This window comes from Neolamprologus multifasciatus, chromosome 14 (genome assembly GCF_963576455.1).
Source record: "Neolamprologus multifasciatus chromosome 14, fNeoMul1.2, whole genome shotgun sequence".
Classification (NCBI taxonomy): Eukaryota; Metazoa; Chordata; class Actinopteri; order Cichliformes; family Cichlidae; genus Neolamprologus; species Neolamprologus multifasciatus.
In genome coordinates, this window is record NC_140452.1 from 17,530,610 (window position 1) to 17,558,555 (window position 27,946).

Genomic DNA, 27,946 nt, shown 5'->3' on the forward strand with positions numbered 1-27,946 from the left:
GTGAATCATGCAAAGCTACTTTAGAAGAGTCAAAAAATAAAAACACAGAGCAGAAAATGTGCAAAATAACTTGATTTAAGGAGCTTTAAGGAAATCTGCAGGTTTAGAAGAAACCATTATATTTATAGAGAGCATCTTTTCTGTGCTTTTTCAGTTGAGGGGAAGTTAGAATCAGGCAGTCCCATATGGAAAAGATATATATAAATCGTATAAAGTTTGTATCTGTCTTGTGTGAAACTTGTATGAAAGCATACAAGAGTGAAAACAGGTATAAGATCCCTTGAAAAATTATAGAAATGAAACTTGTATGTTTTGGATACTTACTAAAAAAATATATGAAAGTGGCCACTTTCATGAGTAAATCACATAAGCCTTATATGATTCACTATATGAAGTAGGCCACATCTGATGCAAGTCTTTTATAAGTTTTTTCTATTTCTTTTCCATATGGCCATCATAACAAATAACATTAATCCAAGCAAAACATGTAAATTATTAGTACTTGTCTTCAAAGATGATTTAAAGACTCAAACTGTTGTCAAACTTGAGCTTCTACACAAACATGAAAAATATGTTTTGCCAAATGGGCCTAGTCTGCAGACACAGCAGCGCATTATGTCCGACAGTTCTGTACTTTTTCCAGTTTACATGAGACTGTAGAGTAAACTACAACTTTACTGATACAGAACACAGACTCATGAAAAGCACATACGCCCTGACGTCTCATTCTTTGGACAAGCGTGACTGAGACGAGCCACGCTGATGTAATGTCCACGCTGCCTGCAGTGGATGGGTGTGTGTCATCACCTTTTTCATCAGGTAAATAATTCAGGCCTGACATGAGCCAGGTACTCACTTGCAGCTGCTATGGTGTCTCCTGTGTGGAAAGGTAACAAAATGCAGATAGAGGCCTCTGGATGTCAGCTATGAACCACGGTGTCACCACGTACTACCCGTATGAAAACAGTTATTCCTGTTTCAAATGATAAACTATGAATGTGCGTCATTCTGCTCCCCATTCTTTTAATGAGGTTTAAATTTTGTAAGTGACTTTGTAACAATGCTTTTGGTAAATAACCCACATTTAGTCTTTTCCTTGAATAAAAATGCAAACAATAAAGAAAACCCTGCCCGAGGATGCTGAGTCCTGTCACACTGTATCCTCTAAACCACAAGATGTCATTTTATCCCGTCATTTATTGACTGATATGAAGCATAACATGGGGTTCCTCTCACAATAGAATTTTCCTTGACTTTTAGGGCAGCAAGCATTAAGTAGCTTTGATATCTGTTATTTGAAAAATGTGTCTGATCAACAAATTAATGTCACAAAATCTCTTGTCAATGAGATTCTTAGTCTAAAGGCTTCGGCCAAGTCACAACTGTAACTTTTATGCATCTTGTTACTTTCGAAGGTTCACTTCAAGCTACACAAACTGTTTCCAGAGTGTGTGAGTATCATCTCACCACTGCAGACTGCACAGCGTCCGTCTGAACCTCTTCTTCAGGTGAGTCTGCCCTCTGCTGGAGTTTTTGAACATTTTGGTACCAGTTAGTCTGAAACTGTAGCTGCAGGTTACGTTACTCAAATTGTCAACGCTGTCACCAGATCTCAGCCCAGAGCACGTTTTGGGATGTGGTGGAATGGGAGACTCACATCGTGGACGTGCAGCTGACAAACATACAGCAACTGTGTGATGCTGTCATGTCAAAATACACCAAAATCTCTGAAGAAGGTTTCCAGCTACTGGTCTATGTCATTAAAACAGTTCTAAAGGTCGGATGGAGTCAAATCAATGCTGGCAATGTGTAACTAAAGAAGGCACTGAGTGTGTTTCTTTAAAACCTTATTTAACCATTAGGGGAACTTTTAGGAATTAGAATATATTTTGTGAGAATTTCCTGGTCGTTATTTGAGGCATTAACCTGGCATGATGTCAACAGAAGGAGAAACCAGAGCTCCTATAAACGATAACCTACATAGTGACATGCAAACTCTAGACCGAAGGGCCCCGCCCCAAACCTAGGACACTCTTAAGAGAATTTACACACAAAAACCACACACTGCCGATACAGCTAAACAAGCCTCCTCACATTTTGCTTATATGGGAATAAACCAACCTAAAGAGACATTCGGATCATTGCAGAAATCCTGAATAATCCAATAATTTAAGACAAAGGTGGACAAGACAGTTATTAAGTGAATATACAAGCAACAAATGCATTTACAGCTAATTTGCATTTAGATTGGAGTGACAAATCGAAGGTCACAGGATGAGATATAGTGATATGCTAATTGTGCCATAAAATCATAAACAGGCTCTTCTTTTTGCGTCAATGAACAAATAAAAACCCTCTGCAGCGAGCATGCAGAGAAAATAATCTTTGAACAATAAATTCACAAGAAACATTCATGTTCAAAGAGCAACAACACAGCAAGTTTTTACACAGTGCAACTACAAAGACTGAAATTGTGTGGCAAAAGCTTATAGACTCATATTCTCCCACAGACTGTGGATTCTCCAGGTGCCACGGACAATCAGAAATGGAGGACAAGCTTGTTGTTGCCACCTGTGGGCAGCTGAATGATTAATTCAGAAAAAACCCCCAAAACATCTCTCATCTCTTTGAGCACTAAGCAAGGCTGTTTCTCTAATAACAAAGCAATAACAAACCTATTTAACAAGACATTATACGCCCTAATCATTTGATTTCCTGCAGAGACAGGACAAAAAAGGGGAGCTGAGATTCTGAATTCAAGGTTTTTTATTTGTACTTGTGAAGGAAGTGCTTAATAATATTATGTGATTGGAAACTTAACAAAAACTAATTTTATAAAATTTAAATTGTTTAATGCCTTGCACCTTTGCACTTCCTACTGGCCTTGCAGTGACAGTGTAAGAGACTGTGAGTTGCCTGGGATCAACCGGTCATTGTGGATATGGTATGCCTCAGGTTGTTTTCAGAGGGACACCGCTTCTTTTGAAGAGTGCCATAAAAGCTAATATTTCTTTGGCAAATTTAAGTCATTTATCATTCGTCTTTTAACTCCAATTTTGATCTTGTCTAGATGGTTAATGCATCATGCTCATCAGGTGGGCTCTGGCTACGCCTCTAAGCTGAACTGTTTAATGTTTCAAGTACCACATATTACCATTTTATGTTTTTACACAGTCACTCTGATCAAACTGGCGTTCTTAAGACCCAGTCTTAGAGGCCTGCTTGGAGATATACCTGCAGCTTTAGGTGTCTTGTTACCCTTTCTGTGAAAATGGTTCCCTAGAAGTTACGCAAGCTCTCTCCAGGCTCTGTAAGTATCATTTCACCACAACAGTGTCTGTCTGCAGGTTGTGGTCTGCCCTCTGCTGCTCTGCATGAAAGTTTTACTACACCTCTCCCTCATATCTCTGAATTATAGTCTATCATAACTACTGGTGTCTGTTTGATGCTCCCATAAACATTTAGGAGGTTGATGGATGTTACTGCTTTCACCAGAAACAGAGAACTATAACATAATGACATAACATTATTAAAACACAACATAATTATAATATAGTCTATTATTAGTATTATATGGACATAAATGGGTTTTTAAAAAATAATTCTTCAGCCCATGGCCACGCCCACTGTGTGCACCCAACCACAAATAATGGATGTGTGCCTGCTGATCTGACATCACAAGACAGCCATCTTCACAGACACCAGAGTTTCCCACAGTCTATGAACTGAAGCGCATCGTTGAGAGCAATTCAAAGAGGCTCTTTGTGGCTTCACAAATCAATAGCCTGGTCTTAGGCCCCGGAGGAAGTAGTTTTCGTCTGAGGATTGATTCGTTTAAACATCTGAGAACTGAGCACCTCACTCCCCAACACCTCCCTTAAACTGTGAAGCTTCAGGATGGAGGACGTGCAGTGAGGTATGAGGAAACAAGGGGACAAAGGTGGTGGGAAGGTGATTCCTCAGCAGGCTGACTGATTGAACACAGAACACAGATTCTCCTTGGTGTTAATGTGATGGTGCTTCAAAGTGAAAATTTATCCTGAAATCAGCAAACATATGCTAGATAAATGGATCGTTTCACATAAGACTCTTAAGAGATACCTGAAGGTCTTGAAACACTGTCATCAAAGGTTTGGGCGTGAACGGAACAATTGTTTAAGGAAATAAAAATTATTAATCGCAGATCACCATAACAGTACAGTGGACAAATAATGTTAAATGTATTTATTTAATGAAATCACGCTTCAGTTGGTGTAACATGTGCTCCAGCTGATATTTAGAAGTAGACCATTAATTAATTAGAGCTATTTAACGTAAATAAACACAAGTTGGGGTGAAAGAAGCCAAACAAAAAAGCCAAAATCCTACAAGAGCATTTTGTATTATGTAGAAAGGATAAAATAAACTATGAGAAATGTCACAGAGATTTATTTGATATGTACATAAAGTGTAGTAGGAGCGATCTTCTATGTGTATGTTTTTAAGCAATGATGCCGTTGTCTCAGGTCATGTGCACCGACTCTCACTTGGACTACTGACCCAACTCAGGGCTTTATAGGTCACCATGTGACCTGATCACAACGTTCCCTCTTAAACTTTTAAAGAAAAGACTCAAAACTTTTTATTTTTCTAGCAGCAGGTGATAACTCGGCATAAACTAAAACACACAGCAATTTGTGTTTATAAATGACAATCATTCAAACATCCCCTAATTGGACCTGAAGTTTACCTTGATGAGGGTGGTGCATTTGTAGCTGAGGCGGCGTATGTTTGGATCCCAGCCCTCCAGCGCCCAATCAGATCCCTTCCTGTTTATTTTCATTGCCATGGTTACCACATTAACACCTGCATACTGCTCATCTACAGAAAATCCTTTACGTTTAAAAAATAATAAAAATCTTTTTCAAGCCAGATTTGATAAACGATTGCTCATCGGGACTTTTCCAAAGTAGAGTAATAAAAAAAATATGTACATAAAAATTCCTTTTCCATGTCGTCTTCCAGATTCAACAGTTGCTTTATTCCACAGTCGAAGTAAAAATGTCCTGCTCCTGAATTATTTCCCCCAACTGTCTGTTTTTCCTCCTCACATAAGAACCTAAAAAATGTATTCCACTGACTGAGTAAATCATGCCTCCTCTCCTGTTTAGTTTGGTTACACCTTTGCAGACTGGATAAAAGTCAGAGTGTGTCTGACGAGACAAACATTCACAGAAGAGATGGGTGGCGTGTTATTGAATGTATTTGCTTGTTCTATTGGCTCGCCCCATTTGTGCCTCTGCAGCAGGGGAACGCTGTCAGGGCTCATTAGCTGATCAGAAAAGAAGACAAGTTCAGCAGCGCATTAACTAAGTATCAAAGAGGTTGATACTAAAGTAGTGCATACACACACACACACACACACACACACCTACACACACACACACACACACACACACACACACACAGCATCTTGTTTGATTTGACTGGTCTCCCTGTTTACAGTGTGTGCATGCTTTTTAAAGAAAAAGTAAATAAAGTGGGAACACTGTAGCTTCAGATGTTGTTCTTTCTTCTTTCATTGTTTTATGTCATACAGTATATATTGTTACAATAGTGAATGTTTGTGTTAAACATGCTTAAGCTTGCATGCCAGTCCCTCTGTGCCAAAAGCTCCAGCTTAAGAGTACTCCAAATGCTCTGTTTCATATGTTTTACTCTCATTTCTGTCTGATGTCACTGATTGCACATATCCATAGTATGTTCATCGAAAGTGCACAGTTTAGCCCTACTAACCCAACCGGCTGTTCAAATCATGCAAACTTTTTGTAGTAGAGTGTAACAGTGAACGATATGGAGCTGGAAAGGAGTAAAAGGCCCCTTTAATAAGAGCTGAACCTTCAGTGCAAGGATAAACAGAAGCATACAAATATTTATGAAATTTCTCTCTCTCTCTCTCTCTCTGTGAGAGTGTGTGTGTGTGTTTGTGTCTGTGTGTGTTTTCACCTGCTGTAAAATGACCATGGCCCTGGTTTTTATCCTTATGGCTGGACATCAGCAGTCACCTGTAGACTCTGATGTAGAGAGTGAGAAATAGATTCATTTATTCAGAGTTTGCTTTAAATACATGAAAAATGATAATGATTAAGATCATCTCACAGTGAACTCATCATTATGTATATCATTATGAATCATAAGGTTTTGGGTCTGATGTATAATTAGAAACAAACAAAATAAACAAACTGTATTGAAATAAATAGAGACTAATACAATCTCAACCAATATAGCGGTCTTAATTTGTCAACATGGCGGCAGGTTGTAAATACTCACTCAACAAAGTGATTAATAAAAGATGATTAATAAAACACTTTTATTAATCATGTATCAGTAAAACAGACGTTCACTGATAGAAACCTTTATAAAGGGCTCCAAGGGGAAAATAACTACTTACAAACGGCACAAAAATGCCAAATGAAACTTTGCCAAAGTTCATTAAAAGAGCCTAATGAAAACTGGCAGTGCATTCTACGGTCAGATGAACCCAAAATAAATGAATCTGGGTCAAATGAGGTCCAGAATGTCTGGCACAGATGAGCTTGGGACCATCACTGTGCAAAAACATGGGAGAGAGTGAGTGCTGGTATGAGTGCAAAAAACAACAACAACACACACAGCAGAGGCACCTGAACAGTATTCTGTTACAGTAAACGGGATAACTGGGTTTGTTCTTTCAGGTCACACGCATGCTAACAGCGTTTATGCATGTGTATCTGTGTGCATGGGAATTAGTCTTAATAAATTATTCAGGCTCCTCTTGATGAAGCTTCAGGCTGATCCTTTGACTTTTTGACGTATGACAGCTGCAACACCTCAACCTCATTTGATGCTTTGTTTGGGTTTCTCTTTGAACCGCAGCACAGCTTGAGTTACACCAGAGCTCTGAACAGAGCCTGGTTCAACCTTTAAGACCTCCATTATATCAAATCTAAATGTTCTCCAGTGAGTCAGGTGCACTTCAGACAGGATGTTGTTTGATTTGCCTTCTTTTCATTCACTTTAAAAGTTTCCTTAATTTACGTCACAAACATTTAACATCTTTTACCAAACTACCTCTAATTGTCTAATTTTAACTTTGTAGTAATCAGTGGTTTTTCTATTATGGTGTTATTGTGGTATAGAAAATGTCTTCAGTTTTATTCTTTATTTTGCTTATTTTTATAGAGCTGGGAGGAGGTTTTTGGATTGGTACGTCTACATAAGTGACTAAAATATTGTCACCTTAAACTGAAGCAACAAATTCCTGTCTGAACACTGAACTTAAACAAACAAATTAAAAACCAATGAAAGGTACAAAACTTTAATAACTATGACCTCAAGAAAATTAAACAAATAAATGATATTGTAATATTTTTCAAAAATAAGCAGGTAAAGCCATGAAATCTTTAGCACTTTTGAAAGAAAACATTACTGTAATAATTGTCCAAGTATAAAATAAATGCTTTTTGAATAAAAACTGTTATCAGATAAGTCTAGAGGAATAAACAGAAAGCAGGAATAATACAGCCAGTGGCAGCCAAACTACAGGGTGTAAATTGAAAAAGAATTTAATTCCAGCTCAACGTCTATTGTTGCATTTAACTTTCTGTTTCTTTTGTCCTTTGTTTCTCAAGTCTCTCTCCCTCACTGACCTTTGCTAATTCTTCTTCCGGGACTTTAAAGGTCACAAAAATGGTCTAATAATAACAACAGAGAGAATTACCATCACATACACGTAATACAAACACATGAAATGTCTCTCTCTCTCTCTCTCTCTCTCTCTCTCTCACACACACACACACACACACACACACACACACACACACACACACACACACACACACACACACACACACACTATCAATATTTCAGCATCTAATTACCCCAGCAGGGGGCTGGGACAAAGGTTGTGTGCAGTCATGCCGTGTATGTCTGCACGTATCAGATTTTATACCTGTACATTAATACACAGTAGCCAAAAAAACCTCACAGCGTAAGTGAAACATCCTCCAACGGTGAGGCAATGTTTAGACGGACAGAAACAAAATGATGAGGGAAGAAAGAAAAGCAGTGATAGGAGTGACTGTAAAAGAGAAGAAAAGGATGTAAATGGAGAAAAAACTTGGAGTAAATAAAGGGAAATGTGAAAGAAGAAGGAAGGATGAAAAGCAGGAAGAAGAGTCAAACGTTATTCACAGATAATTAAAAATAGGGGGGCGGGTTAGGCTGTAGGAGAGGGTGAATAAAGAAACACCTCTCTCTAAACTAGCTGCAAAAGTATGCAAGCTACACAAGAGAGGCTACCTCCATGTTTAAATGATTCATCACAGCTTGTGTCCTTCTAGCAGGGCCTTCGAGAGAGGACATTTGAAACAACTGCAAACGTGTTTTGAGCTGCAAACACGATCTGAGCATATCAGTATTTTATATCATATCAGTTCTGAAAGTAAATTCTGGTTTACAGCCTTTTTATCAATACTTCCTGCCAGTGCAGGGGTTAGTTTCCACCTCACTTCCAGTAGTTACTTGTGAATGTTTAGTGGCTGTTTTTGCTGTTAAAGAATGAGGAATGTTACAGGATAAAGCACATGCCCGCCCCTCCCTGACCCTGATTCTGCTGAAGGTTTCTTCCTGTTAAAAGGGAGTTTTTCCTTCCCACTGTCACCGAGTGCTTGCTTGCACCGAGTGACTGTTTTTCTCTCTGTTACTGTAGGTTCTTTACCTGACAATATAGAATGCCTTGAGGTGACTGCTGTTGTGTTTTGGCGCTATATAAATAATTCTGAATTGAACTGAATTTGATTTCATGCAGCTTTAATTCTTTTAAATACCAAAGAATTGCACTAAGAACCGAAACCACTAAACCCTGGCTCGTCTCTCTCCTTCTCATGACAGTGTGGAAGCTGGATTTTTGGTTTTAGAAGACTTTGACACGGCTGTCTTCTGACACACCAAAGTGCTTTAGAGAGTGGTGCTATTGTCATCTAAACTTTATCAGCCTAAATAACCAGAGCGTGCTAACAGTCTGTGGACCTAAATCTAATTCCTGCTTGCCCTTCATGACCTACTGATAGGCCTGAGTGAGGTACTGCATACCCCCCACTGAGTGAAGCACACAGGCTAAATTAAAACCTTTAATTGGACAGCTGTGGACTAATATGGTCCCAAAGGCAATCGGTTTTGGGTAGCTTTCCAGGACAGACCCACTTGAGAGAGACTGGACATTTTAGTTACTGTGACAAAAAACAAACAAACAAACAAACAAAAAGCTTCCATTTACATAATTTAAATGAAAGCTAATAATTTAAATGAAAAACTGTAGACCACATGACCAATGCGAAGTCTCCATCCTGCATAGTTTCTGTGTTTATTAAATTAGATATATGAAAATTTAAGCATTTGTAATGCATCCCACGCAAACATGCCTTTTGCATCACATTTGGTTTAACACATTTAGCTGCCGTGTATGCATAAAAAACAACAAAATTCATGTGACTCATGTAATTTAGGACAACCTCGATGGGTGTTTGCCGGAGCTCTGCAGGCCTCATTTCTCTTCAAGAATAGCGTTTACAAAAGTGGGTACCAGCATGACGCAGCCAGAACCACAGAAACTCTCAAGATGCATTTTGTGTAATGCAGAAAAAAACTAATCAAGTCGAGAGCATTTATAGAGCACCTTTTAAAGCAACAAATGCTGACCGATGCCGACGGCCTAAACACATAAATGCATCTATAACACATAATAAATCAACCACTACCCGCTAATTAAGATCAAATTTAAAACAAAGTCAAACTTGCATTTTTAAAGTATTAAAAGTAGTGGCCTGTTCCTAAGCCTAAGGGTGGCAACTGAAAAAGAAAAATCCTCCTTTATTTTAAATCTGGATGCAGGAACCAGGAGCATCTGGTCAGATCTAAGCAAACTGGTTGGGACACGAAAGTAAACAAGTCCCACCAAGCTATGAAGGAGCCAATTATTAAGAATATATTCCCTATATTTTTGACAGTGTCCTGCCATAGTAAACCAGAGGAGCGAGCTTCAGCTCAACTTTATGTACTCATTAAGCAACTTCCTTTATTCCCCCTGATGAGATAGTGTCGCCAAAGAGCCCATTTTACTAAGACAAACCCCCCCCCCCCCCCCCCACATAATTTACTTATGGATTAATAAAGTATTCTGATTCTGATGATTCTGATGAAACCAGAATAAAAATATACACTGAACTCTACTTTAAATATTTCAATTGTTTCTGCATGCCTGCAGACTGTACTATATGAAAAACACATTTCTTACAGTGACAGTATCACGTGTCATGTCTTCAGCTTGATTCTTTGCCTCCAGAAAGACAGAAAGAAGTCAAATAATTCAGCTGATGCTGTTGTTGCTCATATTAGCCAGTTGTGCTGAAACATTAGTGTCAACACGACCTTTAGGCAATGCCCAGTTCAGGAAATATGCATTGTAATGTGCACATTAAAGATAAGAGTATAAAAGCTTGTGAGTACCCAGGGAGGGAGCAGGAGTAGCAAACCTGCAGCACTTTATGCTCAACATTTAAAGATACTGCAGGTTTGATACATGCAAACAGTGTGATCAGTAAGAATTGAAGGAGGAGTGTTAAAAAGGAACCAGAGATTAATAATGTGCAGCTGAACAAAGTATCAAACAAAACAACAAGGGCCAAAAGACAGAGACCTTTTTACTGACACCAATCCCACAAAATAATGTGTTTACATTTGAAATACGATGTCCCGAAACAAGTCACACTTCAGCCAAATATCATTCATATGCTGAATTTCCCCACCCTTCATCACATAAGTTCTCCAGTGTTTAAATTTGAGGAAAAATTGTTCTGAGAGGCAGATGTTCAAAAATGTTCAATTTTTTTGTCTATTTTCTGTATAATAAAAGTGGTTTCTGTCATGCATTTAATATTATTATTATTAAACAGCCTGATATGATACCAGTGCAAAAAGCAAATAGCATTAAAGACACAGACTAACATCCCTGCTTATGTTTACATGATTTCTGAACAACTGCTGTTTGATGAATACTGCAATGCTGAATTTGCACGGGTATTTTGTCTGTGTGATTACTGCATCGATATAATTCAACATGTTGTAAACTTGTTAAATAGTTCTCTTAATATTTTAATTAATAAATAAAGACATGCCACCTGGAACACCATGTGGGAACACATGGTGATCCCTTAAATCACACACACACACACACACACACACACACACACACACACACACACACACACACACACACACACACACACAGAGAGATTTAGGAGATTATGAACAAAGCCAGTATGCCTCTGTAAGCCTCACCAGTTTGCGTGATCTGAACACTTCTTGCCTCTTCTGTTTCACTCTCCTGTTGATCTACTGCTGGTCTCGTTTCAGACGTCCTGTGTGGTGGATGGAAGGATGAAGAAAAGGAAAAAAGACTGAAACCGTTGTTAATTCCACAGTGTGACACTTTTTTTGTCCATACAACACCTTTTCTCGTATATATGCTTATTTCCAGTCTCTAACTTTCTCAATTTCTTTCTCTCTTTCTTCTTCTGTTTGCTTCCAGTGTTAAACTCTCATACGTGACTAATTCTCTTCTTCCTACATCTGTTTTTGCACATTCTCTCACTCTTCCTCTTTGAAGTCATACAGAGGTATAAGAATGGCTCCCTTCTCCTCCCTTCCTCCCTCCCTTTCTTGCCGGTATTAAGAGTGACACGGCAAGCTGCTCATTCACTGCCACTGATCCCTGTTTCCCTGTGTGAGAGAGACAGAGTTAGTGGGGGGTGACGTGGTTCAACATAGAGGAGGTTGTAATTAGACACAACACACACACACACACACGTCGGGCAGAGAGAGAGAAAATGTTGCAACAGTTGCATCAATGCAGACAACAGAAAATCGTTGCATGCACTACTTTCATATATAGGCTGCAGGAAAAGTCTATTTCTGTCCTTACAGGCACAGTCTATACTGATGTGATCTCCTAAGGGCTGATTATTGGACCCCAACATTATGCCCATTTAAAGGACCAAAAAGCAGTAAGAGTACACATTTTTACCACTCCTAGATTTTATTGTGCAGTATCAGGAGAAAGTCTATGTTCTCCTAACATAAACTGGGCTTTCTCCAGATGCACTTGTTTCCTGGTACAGTCCAGAGACATGCATGTTCGGTTAATTAGCAATTTTCTTTGGGCTGTAGGTCCACTTGTGATATTTGAGTGGCCAGCAAGACAAGAAAAGTTCTATCCATTTCCAATTTTCTGCAACAATAACAATACTTAACAGAATTAATGAGACTCATGTAACGAATTCTAAAATATCCACTTTCAGTTCTACTCTCCAAAAGGCACAAAGCACAACGGTCCAACTAAGTGCCTCACACACAGGATTCACTTTGAGCACCTTAACGATCCAGTGATAAGCTGTTAAAAGTACAATAAGAGACTTTATTTTTTGAAAGTGCATGCATAATAGAGAGTGATACAAGTTTCAAGGTTTGACAGCAGCAGAATGGTTTGATCAGTCAGACGATCAGCCAAAAACATGTACTGAGTTTATATCAAGCTAATCTTTAAGTTTAAAAGTTTCAGGAGCAGTACAGATTACTTCTGAATAAAACGTGAGAAAGCAACTAAGATGCATCTCCCCATATTTTTAGGAAATGTCATCTTGTTAATCGGTATGAGCTGATTAAGTTCATGATTAAATCTCTTCAAGCACATTTCCTTTGATATTACTAGTGAAGAGAATCCTTCTTCAGGGAAAGGAAATATGTGATCTTCTCTCTTTGAGTTACAAGTTGAACAGCTGTGAGTGAGAACCTGAGAATAAGAGCACTATTAGTTACATTTAATTAAACACATACTGCTCTAGCTCAACATTTTATTTGCCAGTATGTACCATTGTTTTCCAGCTCTGTTATATATTAGAATATTAGAGCTTATGAATATTTATGATTCATAACAATTTGAACCAAAAATCTAATCGAATTATTATGTGTGATCTGAGTTTATTTTTGCATTGTTAGTGTGTTAGTGGTGTTAATTTCTTTGTCTAAGTGCATTTAATTAGACTGCAGTATACTTATATGCAGTATTTAAAAAAAATAACTATACTACACTTTTTAAAACATACAACAATTTAGATGATCAACTTTGTGACAAAAACTATACTTTCACTATTTTAAACAATTTGCTTGAATATTTATATGAAATGAATATTTTTTGGAAAACTGACCTGGACAGGCTTTCCACATTGCTGTTTACGGTCCTCTAGTGGCCACAGTTAGAAACTGCAACATACTAAATAAAGATATGATAGCAAATTAAAGCATCGGAGGTCTTTCACACTCATTGTGCATATAATAGAGAGAAAAACAATTTTTTAATAAATTTTTAATATATATATTTTTTGAGGGTCATGCCACTGATGTAGTCAAACTCAAATATACGCAACAGGCATATTCATACATCCTGTAAGATGTTTTTGGAAATTGTGTAAGATTAAAATTTTTGAAGGACAAAGCAAGAGGTGGGTACTAAAAGATGTTTTGGTAAAAATTACAGTTGAGAGCATGACGTCAGTACGTCGTCGCTGGGCGGGGCGGGGTCGTGTTGTTGTTGCTGTTGTGCTGAACGTGAAGCCTCTTTAAACACACGATTCACGCTTATTTAAAACCTCAGATAATACCATCATCATCTTCATCTCCGTAACGGGCTCCTGAGTCTAACGGTTTTTCCCCTCGCCTTTTTATCCTGAGTCAGGATGGGAAGCTGTTTAACTGTGGGGCCAAACGAAGCGTTGGTGGTCTCCGGTAGGTGTTCCCGTCGTGTGGATGGAGCGAGCTAGCGGGGATGGGGAGAAAGTAGCTAATAGTATTAGCTGGCAAACGAAACCAGGTTTGGCATTCGGTTTTTTAAATAAGTGCAGAGCGAGCCAGTGCCTTTAGAGCACACAGTTACTGTGTAAAGTGAATAAATTAGCGGTCGTGTCGTTTCAGAGCTTAGCTTAAAAGCTGCGACGCTGATCAGGCGGTGCGTTAGCAGTGATTTGGATCATGTGATTGAAAGGCATTGGCGTCTCAACGCAGATATGTGAATAAGTCAGGTTTTTATGTTTTATTGATAACAAGTGTGATTTATTAACAAGCGGATTCACTCAAGTATTGTACTTGAGCAGAAATTTCCCCTACTTGAGTATTTCCATTTGGTGCTACTTATTTCACAGCTAATGGAGACCGGTATGTCTACATTTATGTCACAATAACGGGTTAATCTTAATATTTTACAAACTCTAAACACATAGTTAAAGATGAAATTATTGGCTTCCAACCAATCTAATGAAGTAGCCGAGAAGTGTGTATAATCATATGAGACAGTGGGACCTGAACAGAACTTTTACTTTTACTGCATTTTAAGGCTATTTTTATGGATTTTTCCATGGAGGATTTTTACTTAAGTAAATGATGTGAATACATCATTACCACCGTTAAGGAGCATGGTGTAGCTAAAAGTAACAGGTTTAGTCACCCTGAACCAATTCTAGCCTTTTTAATGACTATAATTAATTGGTAGAGATATCAGGAAAAAGAACCCCCATGTACATCAGAGTATACCAGTGTAAAATAACTCAATGGTATAACCTGAAGAACATACAACCTTTCTAAATTTACACAATTAGATTAGATTAGAGTACTAAAAAGTCATATTGATAGAAATCTTCTCTAAGAGGAAAAGAAACATTGAAGGGCATTAGATAAATATTCATTTTCTTAACTGCACATCTGGTTGGAGTCATGGCTGAGTCGAGCCGACATTGGTTTAGAGGTGAGGTAGGCAATTTACCAGGCCATCACAGGGCTTAATGCACAGAGACAGACAATCATTCACCCTTAGATCTACACCTACAGCCAGTTTGGTGTTGCAATTTACACCCAGTATGTCTTTTGACCATGTGAGAAAAATGTGGGACATACAAGTTTCACAAGGAAAGGCCCAATGCCTTCTTACTGTGAGACCACAGTGTCAGCGTCATGTCTGTACATGATAACCTTAACTCTATAGTTAAAAAATCATGCCACTTACATTAATTAATAAATATATGAAATAAACATTATATAAGAGGCTGGGGGGGTGGACCCTGTCCCAGCAGCTCATAGGGCGAGAGGCGGGGTACATGCTAGATAGGTCACAAATCTGTTGCAGGCAGATTGGAAGGCCACGGTTGCCAAAATTGGTTCCTGGGAAATAGAAAATAAAGAAACTATTCAGTAACTCTCTGAAATCTCAACTTTAATTATTCAAGAACCCGATGTATTTATTATGGCCTTTGTTTGAGAACAACAGCTGGATAACGTTTCCCCATAGTGTTTCTCCCCTTTGGCTTTTACACATGCCGTGTTTATTATCAAAACCTGTTTTTACTGGCAGGTTTTGAACAAGCCCTCTGCTTAAAGTAGTGTGAACAATAATGATTATAGTGGTAAAACACTTTTCTAAAACAATGTTAAAAAGGCTTAATAGGGACCAATAAGCTCAGTGCATATCTTTGGACTGTATCATTTAATGTTCTAGTCAAAGAATTTCTGAAGAGTCCTGATGGCGCTGTCCTCTTTCCTCAGGTGGTTGCTGCGGCTCTGATGACAAAACCTACGTCGTAGGAGGATGGTCCTGGGCTTGGTGGCTCATCTCAGACGCCCAAAGGTGACAGTGTACTAGAAGCAATGATGTAAATGTTATCTTGAAATATAATATGGACCAAGCTTTCTAATTAGACCACAGCAAAAAAGATTAACCACAAGAAAGTCAATTGCATTATCTGAAGGCCATCAGAAGGCAAAGTGAGGAATGGAAGCTGTTCTCCCACACTTTGTCTCATATTACACACAGTGTGTTTCCAGTCACATTGTATACAAACATTTCCTCTTACATGACTGGGGTAGTGTTACTGAGAACTAAATGTATTCTGCTCTCTTAATGTGCAGTGTGCTAAGTGCATATCTCACATAATTCTTTTGTGAGTTGTCATAGATAAAATGTTTTATTGCAGGATTTATATTTTACACAGAACTGAATGGTCAGCAAACCCTTTGTGAAATGCTTAATCCCATCATTTTGACTGCAATGCATACATTTTAACTTTAGCTTTGGCTAAAGTTGTTATACTCATAATTCAAGTCATAATTGAATAACTGAATCCTAATAGTTCACTTTTGTTAAAAAACAAACATGATCTGTGAGTAGGGAATTGCCTTAAAGTGCAAAGAAGCTGGGTTTTGTTCTCTGGTAAGAGACATCGGTTTCTAGTCACAAGTAGATGCAGTGCTTCAGCTCTGTGTTGAGTAGTGTCTGAATAAACTATGAATGGAAGTTAACAAAACACAGCTGCATGTGGACAGTGTAAACAAACTCTTTGGCAAACAAGTGCTTCACACAACGTGTGTTGAAATGTGAAACTAAGCAGGGTGGATCCATCCCCAACGTACTGATTCTTCAATACAATTCAATTCAGTTTTATTTACGGCCACGTGAAAAAGAAAGTACAGCCTTAATGCTTCCATAGGAATTAACAGGGTCAGTGCGCTTGATTAATTGATCATCAGCAAGTGTGAGCACATCTGTAAAAGCGGGAGTTTTGGCATTGTAGTGGTCAGGATCATTCAGGTGTGTGTATCGACAAATCATTAACACAGTGTTAATACAATCTCCCCAGGAGTGGGTATCCCACCTGATTCACCGCACCTTGCAATGCTCTGAAAGGCTGCAACACCCCCACACCCCACACCGAGGGTAGTTCTCTCTAAAAAGAACATGGCAGCACAGCCTAGGTTTGTAAAGCTGCATCTAAACAAACTAAAAGACTTCTGGAGCATTATCCTTTGAACAGATGAGACCAAATAGAGATGTTTTGCCATAATGCACGGCACCACGCTTGAAGAAAACCAAACAGAATATCAATTCAATGCTTTACCCCAGCTGTTAAGCATGGTGGTGGGGGGGGGGGTGTCAGTTTAGCCACCATGCAGTCATTGAGTCAACCATTTACTCCTCTGTATACCAAAGTGTATGTGAGTCAAATATGAGGCCATCTGTCTGACAGCTAGGGCTGCTCGTTTATGGCAAAAATGATAATCACGATTATTTTCACTGAAATTGAGATCTCGGTTATTTGACGATATTTATTTAACTATAACAATGTATTGAATAATGACTTTAAAGATTGTCAAAAATAATATAAAATAGTGTGCAAATACTGATAACAGTGCAAATGTTTGCAATATAAAAAATAAATGAAAAATGTAAACATCTATGTTTAGTGAACTTTGCAGTGTTGCTCTGTGGTGCAGCTACGACACCGTAGCAAAGTTTACACACTGTGTCTACTTGATTCACGTCTGACTCCACGAACCCATAATGTTTCCACACCACTGAAGTTTTTTTTTTACCTCTCTTTTCCAAATAACTTCTGCTTAGCTTTCCAAGCTTCCCTCGGGTCCTCTTAATCAGCGGTCCCCAACCCCCGGGCCTCGGACCGGTACCAGTCCATGAGTCGTTTGGTACCGGGCCGCAAGAGTTGAGGCTCAGGTGTGAAATGTATGGTTTTCAGGGTTTTTATCGGTTTTCAGCGTTATTTTGTTATCGTTTTTATCATTTACTCGGTTTTCCTTGGTCTTTTCAAGTGTGTTATGAATAAATTTTCTTTTTTTCGGTACCGGTACTAGTTTTATTTTGTTGTATTTATCCGAGACACCTTAAAGGCCGGTCTGTGAAAATATTGTCGGGCATAAACCGGTCCGTGGCACAAAAAAGGTTGGGGACCGCTGCTCTTAATTGTTGTGACACGTGTTCGAAATGCAGAGAGGTGCGCTCGATTTGCCACACGGAGCAGCGCGAGAGTAAAGCACGAGGGAGGGGCTAATAATCAGCTCAGTCATTTTTAATGATCGTTGAAAGCCCAGATCGTAATCGTGACTAAAATTTGATTAATTGAGCAGCCCTACTGACAGCTAAAGCTTTGAGTCGTGGTACAAGACAATGATTGATATGCACGTCAGCAAATCTACAACAGAATGGCTGAAAAAGAAAACAAAGTGTAGCAGTGACTCAAAGTTCAGACCTCCACCTGACTGAAGTGCTGTGGTAAGGACTTATGTATTTAAACACATATCTGCAAATGTCAATGAAGTGAGGCAAACTTGTATAGACGAGTAGACTAAAATTTGTCCTCTATGATGAAAGAGACGGATAATCATACAGAAAGTGATTACTTCAAGTTATTGCTGCTAACGGTGGTTATACGAAATACCGACCTGCGGTGTACTTACTGCAATCAGAATCAGATTACTTTAATGATACCTAAAGAAATTATATGGTTACAGTTGCTCCAAGACAAAAACAGTAACACACTGAACTAAATTAAATAATACAATATATTCCAAAGTTTACAAAATATAAGAAATGGCTCTAATATATACACAAAGCTCAATTATAAATATCCAGAATATCACAGAGGTGACATTTTGTTGTTATTTGTTATTTTCACTGTAGAGGATGTGTAATTATCAAGGGTGTAACTATTGCACTGTGTACTGTGCATTAGATGGATGAGTTGTACAGCCAGAGGCAGGGATGATTTCCTGTGTTGTTCAGTGGTGCATTATGGGTAATCTCAGTCTCTCATTGAGCGTGCTCCTGTGACTGGCCAGCATGTTATGGAGTGGGTGGGAGGTATGGTCCAGCTTTGTCCTTATCTTGGACAACATCCGCCTCTCAGACACCACCTTAAGGGAGTCCAGCTCCATCCCCACAACATTACTGGCCTTGCAGATCAGTTTATTGAATCTGTTGGCATCTCAACCTGATACCCCAGCATGCAATAGCAGGGAGGATGGCGCTGGCCACAACAGACTCAAAAAAAACCCCTGAGCATTATTCAACAGATGTTAAAAACCTCAGCCGCCTCAGAAAATAGAGACGACTTTGGCCTTTCCTGTAGAGTGCAGTTTATTATCTATGTGTACTCCAAGGTATTTGTAGCCCTTACAATGTGCACATCGACCCCCTGGACTGAAACAGGGGTCACAGGTTTCCTGTTGAATGAACTGGAAAAGTCGAAAAACATGACCCTCACAGTGCTTGCCGGCTGATCTAGTTTGGTGTAGACATGATTAAGCAGGGAGATGATGGCGTCCTCAGCTCTGAGGCGGGGCTGGTAAGCGAACTGAAGGGGATCCTGATGTGGTCTGACTGTAACAGGCTGCACACAGAAACCTGCACTGCAGAGAATCCTGTAAAAAGTGTATTTTCATAGGACTTTGACAAAAAGTCTCCTCAATGCCAGATAGAGACACTCAGCAGTCAGATGATCCCCTATAAATAAAGACTTGAAGATGGCGTAGAGGAAGAGCTCTGAACCGGAAGAGACTTTCACAACCATCTGCTGTGACTGGCTGGGTCAAAAAAAATTTTGCTATAGTTTTGTTTTTGTTTTTTAAATAAATTTTCATGTACCACGATTATACCCTCCACGACATTTTAAATCTCTTTTGCAAGAGTGTCTTACACAAATTGTTATATGCACAGTAGACACACACATAAGCATAAAGAATGAGGTATAGACTCAGGGTTTTTCTTCTGCATTTTGGGATCTTTCAAGGAAAAGATGCAGAAATTTAGCAGTTTTCAGTAGTTTTGCTAATTTTGGTTTCTTTTACTCCACTAAGGGATTTTGTGTTTGTCAAATGTTCAGTAATAACAGGTAAATCTATGGATTTCTGTTAAATAACACAACACATACTGCCTTTTACTGAGTGAGGAATGATTGTGCTCAAGCCCAAACTTACTGCCCAGAGGCCCATTTGAAGACAGGAATACTCTTAGTGTTAAATATTTAAAGGTTCCACCTGTTGCTCTATTGTTTCAGAGTCTTGAGGCGGGACTGGGCAGCCTAATAACTGTGCCTGTGTTTGTTGCTCTAGGCTAAGCCTGGAGATAATGACTCTGCAGCCAAGATGTGAGGATGTGGAGACAGCAGAAGGAGTAGCTATCACTGTCACAGGGGTGGCTCAGGTAAGACCAGATCCCAGCGTCTTCTCTGTGAACGCTGACACAAACACTTACTCACTCAAGCCAAGCCTATTTGTCAAACATCATCTGTTATCAAAAGTGTCGTGTTCTGCTGCAGTGCTTTCTGATGTTTTCTGAAATGTGTCCCTATAATCTAATGGTGTAATTCCAAAGAAAAATCAATCAGTGCTTCCCAACAGACTGCCTCATAATCAGCAGTCTTATTTATTTATTTAGTAAAATGACTTTAGCATACTTGATGAACCCCTTTTAGCCACAAAAACAATTGTTTTCTTCAGGAATGCAAGGAAATAACTGTAATTTGGCATCTCCATTAAAAAATAAAGTGTGCTTTACTATTTTTGTCCAGTTTTTTTGGAAATAATTTAATTATAATTTAGCATGAAAAATATAATGATCAAAGATCTTGCATATATTGGTTAGTTAGCCATTAGAGAAAAAAATATTTTGGTAATATTTTGGTAATTTTGGTAAATTGTTAATTTAGGACCGCTGTGGCATGAACCTTGGACTGGGTGATGGTCTAGCAAATGTGTTAAGTACTGTACATAAAGGTGGGCACACTCAGAGCATCACAGTCTATCTATAACAAAACTGCACTTCTGATCATTCACAGAAGAAAACATCAAAAAAGGCATTTTGGATCAAATTTACAGTCGTATCATAGGTTCCTGGTCAAAACAGCATATAAAAGCATGAAAAGGTGTTGTTGTATTTTTATCTACATTTTCTTAACAGGCTCATCTTCTAGCACATTCATTTTCAAAATTCTTGACTTAAATTAAATGAACTTTGCTTGATTGTTTAAAATTGCACTGATGGCACTCTGAGCCCATGTGCCACGATTGCTTCTCAGTGTAGAAAGCTTGCTGTGTAAACACACTGTAAGTGTGTCTCCTTCAGGTGAAAGTCATGACGGAGCAGGACCTGTTGGCAGTGGCTTGTGAGCAGTTTCTGGGTAAATCAGTAATGGAAATCAAAGGTGTGCTGCTGCAGACTCTGGAGGGACATCTGCGCTCCATTCTAGGTGTGAACAGTTAACACTAACCACAACAGTAACACTACACATGTATAGATTTTATTTCAAACAATATCATAGTTATTTTATTAATTTATAGTTTTAGCGTTCTTGGTTTACAAGTCCAGAATAGCTCCTCGTGCATGTATACAACAGAGGAAAAGAAGCAAAGTATTACATTGATTATTGTTCCTGACTTTACTATACAAGTTAGCCTTAGTTTGCCTTTTATGTGTTATACATATTGTGTTGGCTTTTCTGTTTGAATTAGAGAAGAAAAGTAATATATAAGTGCTGTATAACTACTAGACATGCACCAGCTTATTCAATGTGAAATATTATTTCCACAAGGAAAGACATTATTAAACTTTACAGTTTCCCTCAGTCTGCAGAAAGTTAAAGAATCTTCTGCTACTGGAAACCTTTACCACCTTTACCTGACATACCAAACAAAGCAGGTGGTGCAGATTTATGTACTTTACATTTTCCAGTTTATAACTTCACTGGAGACTTGAACTCTTTTCTATTTTCCTCATAATGGATTTGATCCTTTGGCTGCACATACTGAGGCTGCTAGCTTGTGGCTGTTTCTGAGCTCTGGATAGCTTTAGCTTTAGCACTTTTCCTTCTTTCAAATGTTAAGCTGGGCGAGAGTGATTTTAAATATGTGATTGGAGTTGTTTACCAGGGTTTCTTGGGTGGGCCTCCAGACTTTTTGTCTTGACTCACAATGGGTAGCTTCCACACTAATAACATTAAAATTACCGTGTGAATTTGATTGTGATTTTGAGCATTTGCCTCTGTGCACATGCTGAAACGAACTCACTTGGATTCAGACATATGTGAGGCTGACTGAGAACACTGACAGTCGTCAGATTGTGGTCTACCGACCGGTCGATCTCTGATTAGTACCAGCAGCTCTGTGCTGACCATTTATGCTACTTGAGTTCAAGGGGTGATGCATTTCTCTGACAAAATTCTGATGCGGTGACATGAAATAAAAAAATTATTTGGATCAAAAATAAAGCTGCTCAACATATAGCTGCTGGTAGTTTGTTAAAAGTGAATTGCAGGCTAAATGATGTTGAACGATGTGTCTCTTTTGCAGGTACTCTGACAGTGGAGCAGATCTATCAGGACAGGGATCAGTTTGCTAAATTGGTGAGGGACGTAGCAGCTCCTGACGTCGGCAGGATGGGCATCGAGATTCTGAGCTTTACCATTAAGGTGAGTTAAAGGAAAATGAAACGAGTAATATAACAGAAGAAGTAAAATAAAAACAAGAATATTAAGTATTCATGTAAGTATATGTATAACTACTTAAACCATGTAAGCGCCGTTGGTGCTCTCCATTTTGCCTCAGTGTGGATGTGCAAGAGAGATGATGCAGAGTATCAAAACTTTAGCTTTAAGCCACATTTCTTCAGTCAGAAGAAATGCGACACTGAGATGGCAACACATGGGACAGACAGTCGTTCAAACATTAGTCAGCAGCCTTCCCATCTTTCTTTTTAGACCGTAGTTTTGTAATATTACTGAAACTGAAAAAAGGTCTTTCTCTGAGCTGTTGATGCTGCTGGTTATTAGAGTAGTCATTCCTAATGAGTTTAACTGGTTTTTATAATTGACTGGACTCACCCTGTGGAGTTCACTGTTGCTCATTAGAACTAATTGAAGTGTGTGGTGTGGACAGAGGGGCTGAGGTTAGTGCTCTGCTGAAACCCAAAGTCCATTTCTGTAACATCTTTTAGTCCATGTCAGGATTTCTGTAACACGTCAGATTCTGGACTTTAAAATATGATTGAATGTCACATGTAGAAATGAGGCTGTTTGAGTGCCACCCTATCATCTGCTTTCTTTGCACCCACAAAGGCCCAGCATTTTTTAATCTGTATGTTCTGTTTTATTTTGGCTTCGTAACCTTGTTAATCACATGAAAGATGCTGATATACGCCACACCCAGTTTAATGTTATGTGTCCTGTGGTTCTGTGTTTTCAAAGGATGTGTATGATAAACTGGACTACCTGAGCTCCCTTGGAAAGACCCAGATTGCAGCTGTCCAGAGGGATGCAGACATCGGTGTGGCCGAGGCAGAGAGGGATGCTGGGATACGGGTAAGAAAATCTAGCAAGCTTGAAATTGATTCTTCCGTGCACAGAGACCAGCTGTTCACAGCTGTTTCTTTATTATCACCTTAGGAAGCCGAATGCAAGAAGGAGATGATGGATGTTAAATTCAAGGCTGACACCAAGATGGCGGACTCCAAACGAGAACTGGAGCTGCAGAAAGCTTCATTCAACCAAGAAGTCAATGCTAGGGTCGGTACTGAATGTTTCGTTTGCACTTACAGGTTGTCTGTGTACAGTTCAAATAAAAATACTTGTTATTATACTGTATCATACACTGCTTTAACCAAACTTATGGCTGTTCCCAAAAAGTGCCAGTCTGTATTAAATCACATGGTGTGTAACCAATTTGCCTGAAATCTGCAGTTAGAGTGATTAAAGTCAGAAAAACAACATGTGCTCTTTTGATCTGAAGTAATGTATTAAATGAAAACTTCAAAATGTGCACGTGTCAACACAAACAGAAACTGTGTTGCCTCAGATGTAAACGCCTCAGACCACCTCTGTGTTGATGTTTTCAGAAAGCAGAGGCCCAGCTGGCATACGAGCTGCAGGCTGCCAAAGAGCAGCAAAAGATCCGGCTGGAGGAGATTGAGATCCAAGTGGTGCAGCGGAAGAAGGAGATTACAATTGAGGAGAAGGAGATTGACCGGACAGACAAGGAGCTCATTGCCACTGTAAAGAGGCCTGCTGAGGCCGAGGCCTATAAAATGCAGCAGCTGGCTGAGGGCGAGAAGTGAGTAAAAAGACATTCAGTCATATTTAGGAATGAGTAGAAATGGCAAGATCCCCAAGAATGTACCACAGCTCTTGTCAGACATGATTAGCAGCACATTACCTCCCTGATGTAAAATATATATTTATTTATTTTGTTGGTTTAATCCCTGCAGAATCCTACAAAACAAACACCTGGAAAGTTTGGACTAAGGAAGCATGACTGTGTTTTTAATGATATATTTCCATATATGTTTTTCCTTATTGAAGTGAAATGTATCGTGTGATTTCCAGGTGCTCTGTATGAAAAAGTCTGTGCATGTCTAATTACACTGATTTGCAAAAAGCTGATATTCCTGTGCATCCACCCGTAGAAGCAGAGCAAAAGAGATTTGAAATTTATCGTGTGCTGCTGTGGGCTTTATTTGAGAAAGGAAAGCTGTAAAAACTATCCCAACATCCAAAACTTGTGCATGAAGATAGATTAACATATGACACAACAGCAAATTGTCTCAAAAAAGTTGCATCCTACCCACTCAGGAAGTGATTTTGATAACAGCAAATATTACTTTAATGTTTCCCTGCTTCAGGCTGAAGAAAGTGCTGATTGCTCAGGCTGAGGCCGAGAAGATCAAAAAGATCGGTGAGGCGGAGGCTAGCTCGATTGAAGCGGTGGGAAAGGCCGAGGCTGAGAAGATGAGACTGAAGGCTGAGGCCTACGAGCAGTACGGAGATGCAGCTAAGACAGCTCTGGTCCTCGAGGCCCTGCCAAAGGTAACACACAGATATGTGCTCATACAGCTCAGACAAAGGAAGAGAAGAACTTGGATGTCATTTTTACAAGCATCACCCGGCCCAAGGTTGATGAATTAGAAGTATTTTTCTTTTTATGTCCACATGAATTTAAGCACAAGTTTTTCATCATTTCAGTTTCATCACGTTTTGGTTGCATTTAACGCTTTGGTACAAATGTTATTACTAAGAATTCGTAAAGAACCATAACCCCAGTCTATTAAAAAAATCCATCTGTATTGCTTCCAGCACTGCTGTCAACCTCAGCCATCTGCAGAAAGCAAACATCGACTTCTGTTGGATTTCCCCTCTTGCGCCAAACTCACTTAACTTTCATTTGGAGGATCATTTTGTGCTAGCACGCTAGCTGATATTTCTGTTTGCTTTTGTAAATTCACAGTGTTATGCATTTTGAATCGATCCCCCAGAGTGAGACTGTCGGTGCTCAGATCTGCTGTAAGGTCTTGAAGCGTCTGAGGGGAAGACATTCAGGAGAAACAACCTGAACTGTGGCAGGTGCCATGCAGTGTTTTGGCCACACAAACACACTTTAAGCTCACCTCCCATCAGATTTCTCCCCCTTTGACTTTGAGTACTCATTTCCCCCAAAATGAAATGCAAGCCATTTTTGGCACACTTGGAGAGATTTGTCAGAGGCAGAAGTGCAGATTCCCAAAACCTTATGATCTCACCATCTCTGGCAACAAGCCTGCTGTCCCATGACAGTTAGCAAAAAGTCCAGAAATGGTGGATCAAATTTAAAACAATCGGCCTTCCAGCCGATTTAAGTTTAATGGACCTGGAAAAGTGTTGATATTTGATTAGGTATGGGTTATTTAATGTATAATGAAGCTTTGGCCATGTCGAAACCTTTAACAGAACAAAAAGTTGGTATTTTTCTTTAGGCTAGTCTAACATGTCACACAAAACACCAGAGCTGGATTATTTCCATCTTACTGTAAATGCTTAACAATGTCTTTGCAGATTGCTTCCAAAGTGGCGGCGCCCTTAGCCAGGACGAATGAAATTGTCATTCTGAGTGGCGAGGGCAACCGCGTGACAGGCGAGGTGAACCGCCTTTTGGCCGAACTTCCTGTGTCGGTCAACGCTCTCACTGGAGTGGATTTGTCGAAGGTAACATCTTTATATCATTTTATATATGATGTGTTCCTGTTAACCTTTGTGATTCAGCATGTTGGATTTAAGTTTTTGTTTCCAGTGTGAACCTAAAGGACGCTGAAACCAGCGAGGTTGTACTTCAGTTAAGCCTTACAAATAATCTGTTCGTTTTGGGGATTTTTTTGCAGATCCCTCTGCTGCAGAAGGTGACCGGCTCAGCTTAAGCCTGAAAACCGAAGACTCCACATGACTCCAGTCTCTGTTGTATGCACTCTCATAGACTGCCTTTAATACACTTGAAGATTTTTGTTGTTTTATACGTATACTCTGTATACCAAGTGAATTTTGGAAACCTCTGGTGCCTTACTTTATATAGGACCAGAAAATCTGCATGCACTGCTGCTCATTCAAAGATTTTGATTTTAGTTTAAAACTTGAATATTTTGTGATTGATTTTTATTTGTGTTTGAATTGTATTTATTGGCTGGCTTGTATAAAACACAATTGAACAAGAGAGCTGATATTAGACTGAAAGATGAGGCAGATTATATTTGTTATTTATTATATCATAACACCTACTCTTTGGTAATTATACACTGAGGCCAGTTTGTACATTCTTTATGTTTCAGCCCTTTTGTTAATTTATATACCTCTGTTATGCGACACATCTGTATTCCACAGATAATTTCAATCTTGTTTTTCCAGTGTGTTTCATGTTGTCATTTTTACCAGTGAAACACTGTTTATGTCTCAGAAGTTGAGACAAAGGTGCTCTCAGTCTCAAAAGAAGCCCTGTTGATTTTTTTTCAAATCTCCACCTTCAGTCCTTTGCAGACTTTTTGTCTGCTCCCCGCTGAATGAAGTTTTTCTCTCCGCGTCTGTTGATATCAAGCATGACACATTTTAACATAATTTATATGCTGACAGGGAAACGGGTAGAAAATTCTTGTGTTAATGTGGTTAGTGTGTAATGTGTATGACTTTTTTTGATTTTTAATATATACACTCTTATAAATATATATACAGTGGGTTTTAATGTAAAATGTAGCTGCTGGCTTGGCCTTGATTAAAAGTAGAAAAATGTGGCTGGTGAGGGGAATTTGGGGAGGGGAATTACAGAGAAATTGTGAAAGTAACCGGTTTAGAGAACTGAACATGTTTATATTGCGTAAAATGTGAGGCAATCGAATGGATTTAGAACATGAAAGGCCAAACAGTGATGCCAAATAGAAGACTGACTTGATTTTTAGTGTATCAGAAGGAGGGATTGTGCATCTGAGGACCAATGTTTAATTTGACACTACAGTTATCTATAGATGCTAAGCCATGTTTAACAGAGTGTCAACAAACCAAACTCTCACATTTTAGAGAGACACTCTTTTCTGTTCAGCGTTTCTACATATCTGCAATTTCTGAATTGTGGCATCAGATATGAAGTGATATTCTAGCGGGGTACACTGGATAATCAAACTTATCATAAACAATGTTATATCTGTTAAAATTTGTAATTGTCACAGAGCTTTCTAGTTTGGAAGTGTAATCCACTGCCGCTGCTCACAGAATCCGTCCATTTTAGCAAAATGTGCAAATGGTTTCCGCATTTCTATCCACTCTCGTGTTTCCAGACGACCTGACTGCAACCTGGCAGGGATGTTTAGTTTGTGTAGTTATTAGGGAAGAAGCGGTCAGTCTGGGAGAATTTATAAAAGACTGTTATTCTTGTTGTTGATGCTTTATTGTGTGTGAGTCTCTCATCTTCACCTTCTTCATGCCCTGTTTGTCTCAAATGTTCATATGTTCGTGTATGCTCCTGCTGCATGTCATCCATCTGTATACAATAGAATCTGCTCACTCTCAAACTGTCATTCTAATAAATCAAACTGCCATGATTTATTTCTTTATTTTCTCTCCTTTAAATTAAAGCAGAAGTGTTAAAAGGCAGGAATTTACAAGTTGAGTATACAATATAAATACTCTTTTGTTACAGCAGTGAACATAATAATTTTAGTAGTAGTTAATAGTAAATATAAAGGAAAATATTTAAAAGT

General features: G+C 38.9%; 2 protein-coding genes across 4 annotated transcripts in view; one reads left to right on the forward strand and one right to left on the reverse strand.

Moving 5' to 3' along the window:
• myo7aa (myosin VIIAa) overlaps nucleotides 1–12,467 on the reverse strand; it is a 63,102-nt gene extending 50,635 nt beyond the window's left edge. For 2 of the 3 annotated variants that reach the window (XM_085184041.1, XM_085184036.1), the window contains exon 1: nucleotides 4,730–5,956. In XM_085184041.1, coding sequence (XP_085040167.1) covers nucleotides 4,730–4,828 — 99 coding nt within the window. In that variant the 5' untranslated portion in view covers nucleotides 4,829–5,956. Of the gene's footprint in view, nucleotides 1–4,729; nucleotides 5,957–5,985; nucleotides 6,054–11,355; nucleotides 11,436–11,526 lie in introns of those variants that run through there. The other variant, XM_085184042.1, reaches the window with a different exon arrangement.
• A 1,151-nt stretch (nucleotides 12,468–13,618) lies between these two features.
• Nucleotides 13,619–27,787, forward strand: LOC146503856 (flotillin-2). The gene is made up of 11 exons (XM_085184051.1): nucleotides 13,619–13,857; nucleotides 15,664–15,745; nucleotides 20,020–20,110; nucleotides 21,032–21,155; nucleotides 22,255–22,373; nucleotides 23,148–23,261; nucleotides 23,346–23,465; nucleotides 23,795–24,009; nucleotides 24,578–24,761; nucleotides 25,764–25,913; nucleotides 26,087–27,787. Exons 1-11 carry the CDS (start codon nucleotides 13,809–13,811, stop codon nucleotides 26,120–26,122), a joined length of 1,284 nt encoding a protein of 427 aa, XP_085040177.1. The 5' UTR covers nucleotides 13,619–13,808; the 3' UTR covers nucleotides 26,123–27,787.
• The last annotated feature ends 159 nt before the right edge of the window (nucleotides 27,788–27,946 follow it).